Genomic DNA, 6,000 nt, shown 5'->3' with positions numbered 1-6,000 from the left:
GCTTCCAACCATACGTATTTTTTCCGGTAACCACCTTTTATTTTATTCAATATCGCCAAAAAGGCGATGAAATCGCTTCTATAAAAAAAAGATGAACATTTTTCAGACCAAATTGCCATGCTACTGATTGTATCATTTCTTTTGTCAAGCTTATTAGAGTACGCTTCGTATGCGATCTACCTAACAACTTCACCAAGCATGGATGTGCGCTATTCCAAGAAGCCGTTGCCCGTGAATTCACGGTCTACATACCCAGTACCATCCGTGCAATCCGATCTGTACCAAAGAGAACCATCAGTCGGGAGGTACCACCCGGAGGGGACGACGGCGGCGTCGCAAAGTCAAAGTCACTCTGCCGGTATAAAACCATCTAGTGCAAGTGGATCCATATCAGTATATCAGCCATAATTGTCAAAAATGTTCGTCAAGTACGCGCTATTCGGGTTCTTGTTATCCGCGGGTGTGTTAGCTAGATCTGCCACTTTCGTAGATCAGAACACCATCGATGGCAATAATGGTTCTCCACGTGCCTCTGACTCGTATTCATACCTTAATGACTTCAAATATATGTACAAAGTGTACCAGGAATGTGCCTCCCAGGACCTGACACCCTGTTTGAAGCTCAAACTATTGGCCGCTATGGATAGAGCTGCAAGGAGCTACAACCTTAACCTCATCGATGGAATCACCTTTGTCAAGGACCCTAATGCACCTGCAGAGCAGGAAGGTCCTAAGACTGAGGCTGAAATCGAGGCCAGTCTTCCAAGATCTCTTAATGAGAAGGATGAGGCTTTGACTGGACTCCTTTTTGGGAAAGCTGCTTCATTTTTAGGATCTCATACCTTACAGGTAGAAAATCGCAAACATATTTGCATTTTATAGTACTCTACAAACTTTTTCTTAATTTTAGATAAAATTGCCCTCAGCCTCGGACATAGCCCGCAGTTTCAGCGAAGATGAAGAAGGTAGAGGCAAAAAGGGTGGCAAGAAGGGCGGTGCCATGATGCTGCTTCCCCTGATTCTCGGAGGCACTTTAGTGCCTTTGGCGTTGGGAGCCCTGGCCCTTTTGGCGGGAAAAGCTCTGATTGTGTCCAAACTGGCCCTAGTTCTTGCGGGAATTATCGGGCTCAAGAAACTGCTCTCGGGACAGTCGGGACATCACGATTCTGGCCACGTTGAAGTCGTTTCAGCAGGGGGACACCATGGGTCTGGCTGGGGAAGATCGTATGACACGGAGGAAGCCAACAGACTAGCATACCAAGCTTATGAGCCCAAAAAGGAACGATGAGAATGAAACAAAGACTTGTAAACTAATTTATTTAAATTATTGTTTTGTTATAAGATTTAAGCTAACAAACGAACACAGTACATCTCTGTATATATTATAAATACATTTTTACTTTTTTTTTTACTCTTGAGGCGTGAGTTTGAATTTTTATTGCGTCACTGACGAGACACAAGAAAGTTACTGCACATATTCCTCTTCAGTACCTAGCGAAGCATCTAACAATCTTGCAACACAGACAAGATATAATTTTTTCGTTCTTCTTCACACTTTCAGTTTCGTCATGCATAATCCCAAAGCAAGAAAAAGATAAAAGAACCGCTGAGAAAGTTATCGATTATAGGTTTTGGTACCGACCCTGCATGCATGATTACGCATTCAAGGTTTTACTTTCCTTCAGTCTACGAGATTCCTTAGATAATCAAAAGTTTTTGTACCTTTGGAGATTTAAAGGTCATTAGCGCCGTCCGTGATAAAATGTAAACCAGAACGAGATGGTTTGTTGTCCGTGACATTGATCATGTATGCAAGTCACGGTTAAGTGAAGAAAGCATATGGCAAATATTAAATACGTTTATATGTGTTTTTTGCTGCCTCGAGAAAGTTTTCTTGTCACACATATCCTGGTGCATTATTTCATGTGGGTTATTTTAATTAGATGGCACTGCCCTGAAAAGTTCTTCTGAGTTTGTATCATAATGAGTTTGGCTCATTATTTTAACACAATTGGTTCTTTTGGGAGAGCCGTTGTATTGTGATTTGCAGAATACATAATTTTCTTTTAATCTGGAGCGGTATTAACAACAACAAATCATTAATAGGGGTCACTAACTGCTACACCAATTGTTCATATTAAAACTGATTACCAAACAATTCCATGAAGAAAGTGGCAAACGGTCTGATCCGTGTTCTCTTTTCGTGCAAGACAATGTTTAATTAGGATGGCATTAGTCATATGGTCATTGTATGTGGACAGGTTTGGACAAAACAATGCGGCCACCCAAACCATAAAACCCCGCAGAGCTGCCCAATTCCTGCAGATAATTCGACCAATGATTTTTAAAAGGGAATAAAAACAACCCCTCGTAAACTCTAATTGGACATTCCACTCCTCCAAACCTCAATAGCGTACATACAGGGTGTTTCAGAATAAGTGTCCCAACTGCTTACTGTAGGTTCCTGTGACCGAAATAAGAAATAAAGTTCATGCGAACATGGGTCCGTTTTCGCTTCCTCTCTGAAATTCAGGATGATAAAAAATGATTAATTTTTTACTTTTTTCCTAATAAGACCGTTCCGGCATTAAATATTTTTATGGAAATTGGGTAGCGCAAAATAGATGTAGAGGCACATCTTTTAAGGGGAAAAAATGTTTTTAATTCCTCCAGTGGCGTTTCCATTGATTTGACTCTCAACATTTTAAACGAAAAACATGATACTCCGCTGCCTAAAAAAATAAAAACATTTTTCTGAATGCTTCCGTTTTCCTTCATTAATGACCGTTTTCGTGGAAAAAATAAAACGCCACAATTTACAACTGAGAAATCGCATAATTCATTCGTTTAACACAATAAAAAATATGCCATGATTTTATCAAATAGGGCACGATAACATACAAAAACGTGCCGAAGCATCCATTTTTGTAGGTGGAGAGCATTTTCAACACCTTATTTAATTGTTCCCTTATAAATAATGTAACGTACCTAATTTAATTTTGTAGTTTTAATATTAATTACCAAATAATGTTTTTTTCAACGAAAACAGTTAACGCTATGAAAAATATTCAAGAGACCTTTTTTGACAGAAATATGAAGCGTCCAGGAAATTATTCTCATTTTTTTTTAACCAGCGGCGTATCATATTTTTCGTTTAAAATTTTGAGGATCACATCCATGGGAACGCCACTGATGAAACTCCCAACATTATTTTCTCCTTAAAACGTATGTCTCTATATCTATCTCCCCAATTTTTATAAAAATATTTAATTGCAGAACGGACTTATTAGGAAAAAAAATTTTAATTATATTTTTTATCATTCTGTATATTAGACAGAAAGTAAAAACGGACCCTTGTTTGTACGAGTTTTTTTTAAATTTCGGTCACAGGAAGCAGTTGGCAGACTTATTCTGAAACAGCCTGTATATCATTAAGTCTACTAAATGATATACAGGCTGTTTCAGCTCATGATCTCCTTTAGTAAATGAAGATTGAGCTTAAGGCTATTTGAAGCTTAAAATAAGGTTGGGTGAAGATTTAGAGCTACTTCTGAATGCTTATCTCAGTCATTAACTGATGTCTCTTTTATTTAGAACAACATATAAAATGATCTAGAAACACCGTTGATGTTGGACTGGAGATTTCTTTAATTGGAACGGTCGTATGATGTCCTGATAACAGCCCCCTGCAGTCTTCGTCTCATGGTAAATCAAGAAACCTTAATTGGAATTTTATTTGTATCTTGTAATATTATGTTTCTCTAATTATGAAGATAGTGCTCGTGCTCATAAATGTTATAGATAATGATCTAGCTGAACAGAAAGAAAGAAAAAGAAAAGATAGAATTAAAAAAGTATTTTCACTCGACGCCTTATTTAAATGTTTTAAAGACGATCGAAAAAAAAACATTTTTCCAAGATTTTTAATGGAAACCATGAATTTTTGACTAACTCAGGGTTTATCAGCTTATTTTTCAATGTGGGTTTTTTTCTTTCTTTTTCTCTATTTTTGTAAACTGATCACTAACCTATTTTACTTAAATAATTACTGTAACAAATAAATTATAATTTGATCACAACAAATTTTATACTTTAACCAGACGATCAACCTCTTGGTAATTACCCACATATAGCGCCATCTTCAACAATTGCTTTTAACTAAGAACCGTCACGATTCTAGCCCGCCTTGAAGAACCATCTAGTACCCCCGATAGTGCCATCTCGCAAGTGCTTAACGAACTTATTTCAGCAAGAACCCATATTTAATTTTTCTATGCAAGAGTATGAAGATAAATATGGACGCATTAGCATTAGTTTCACTAAGTAACGGTGAAGTACCATTTGTATAGGATAGATGTAGTAACTGTTATACTAAGTGAAATGTATGTACAATATGCGACCATCAAGACTCAGCTCGAAGTTAATTAATTTGTGCCGACATATATATGTATCTAGGTATACAGAAGAAAGTGAGTATTCATGTGTAAAAAACATTTAGAAAGAATTGATGACTCCTAGATAAAAGAGTTTGAAGTTTACACTTGTACTGGCGTTGTAGATAACTGCGTCAAAACGAAGAAAGTGAGATTTAGGAATTTACTAAACTTGCGAATTCATATATCTATATTTTTTATGACCGGGGGAATGTTTAAAAAAGAATTTCCCTTGACTAAACATTAACACATCTTTTAGTGTATACCAACTCATTCGTTAATGGCTCGGATTAACGCATAATTTTTCATTAATGCATGATTTTGAGTGCTTCCTGATTAGATCGATGTAGCCGACAGCGTGTAAACACCTGTGTTTGACACAACTTCTCTCTTTCATTCGCTACGCTTGCGGTTAAAATTCCTTGATTATTAATCGCCATCATTATACTACTTGTTATAGTGTTTATTCGGAGTGGCTCAGATTAGAGTTCCTGTCCATATATTTCATGTAATTTTCAAATTGCAAATAAATCATAACCGAAACTGTGCCATTATCTGCCGGACCATTATACAGGGTGGTACTTCGAAAAACTTCCACTCAAGTTTTTATTCTTCTAAACGCATAAATGACAATATACGCGGACACGTAAACTTTAATTTTCAAGGGGACACATTTTTTAATATATTTACATCCCCTCTACACTAACCCTAACGAAGGAGGGGCGAGTGATGTCTTCTTTTAAAGGAAATTGCCCTGAACTAACCCCTTTGTTATGGGATTTTCCTCGTATTATTTGATCGATAAATAAAATACACAAAAAATGGTACTATTGATAGTGTAAAAATAGTGTAATAGTTTTTCAACTTTTTCTTCAAGCGTATAAGTCGTTTTAATCCGTAATTATTGAACAAAACAACTTTTAATTCTTGCTATGTGTTTGCGACAAACATATTGATAATAGTAGGTTTTTCGAAGAATCAACTGAAATTCCAAAATACTATAATTAATGCCCTTTTTTGTGCATTTTATTTATCAACATAATAATACTAGAAAGGTCCCATAATAAAGGAAATTCAATTCTCTTTAAATTAAGATATCGCTTCCTCCTCCCCGTCCCACTTAAGATTTTAAGGGTGACAGCCACACCTTCGTAGAGATTGAAGCAGAGAGGGTATGAATATGTAAAAATTGCTCCCCTTAAAAGCTAAAGTTTACGTGTCTGGGCATATTTTTATGTATTCTTTTATAAGAAAAAAATTCTCAGTGGAAATTATTCGGTGCGCACCCTGTATATATCTTCCTGAAGTACTGTGATTTTTTCTCTGACCTCATCGTATTTTTTATCAGCTAAATTTTTTTAAAGTCCATTAAATATTTTTGAGATATAATGTCATAATAATGTCACCTAATGAGTTGAAAAAACAAGAAAATGGAGAGAAATCAGAAGGAAATGAAAATACGTTTCTGCTTTTCTACGTTCAGCCTCAATTTTGGATCGGTTTTCCAATGGTTTCGTCGCAACTTCCGTCAATTTTGAATCAATGAATTTGCCAAATTCCATGCAAA

At 36.2% G+C, this 6,000-nt stretch overlaps 1 protein-coding gene across 1 annotated transcript; it reads left to right on the top strand.

Annotated features, from left to right (window-relative positions):
• The first annotated feature begins 307 nt into the window (after window positions 1-307).
• On the top strand, window positions 308-1,401 carry Osi8 (Osiris 8). Its single transcript, XM_066391628.1, has 2 exons — window positions 308-849; window positions 911-1,401. The coding sequence occupies exons 1-2, from the start codon at window positions 418-420 to the stop codon at window positions 1,286-1,288; spliced, it is 810 nt and encodes a 269-aa protein (XP_066247725.1). The 5' UTR covers window positions 308-417; the 3' UTR covers window positions 1,289-1,401.
• The last annotated feature ends 4,599 nt before the right edge of the window (window positions 1,402-6,000 follow it).

This window comes from Euwallacea similis, chromosome 7 (assembly GCF_039881205.1).
Source record: "Euwallacea similis isolate ESF13 chromosome 7, ESF131.1, whole genome shotgun sequence".
Taxonomy (NCBI): domain Eukaryota; kingdom Metazoa; phylum Arthropoda; class Insecta; order Coleoptera; family Curculionidae; genus Euwallacea; species Euwallacea similis.
This window is presented reverse-complemented; position numbering and strand designations above follow the sequence as displayed.

What these genes read in the sequence shown, in the direction of transcription:
- Osi8 (XM_066391628.1), top strand. Translation starts at nt 418, where the DNA reads ATGTTCGTCAAGTACGCGCTATTCGGGTTCTTGTTATCCGCGGGTGTG. An exon ending in TAGGATCTCATACCTTACAG is followed by an intron (nt 850 to 910) that starts GTAGAAAATCGC and finishes TCTTAATTTTAG; the next exon opens with ATAAAATTGCCCTCAGCCTC.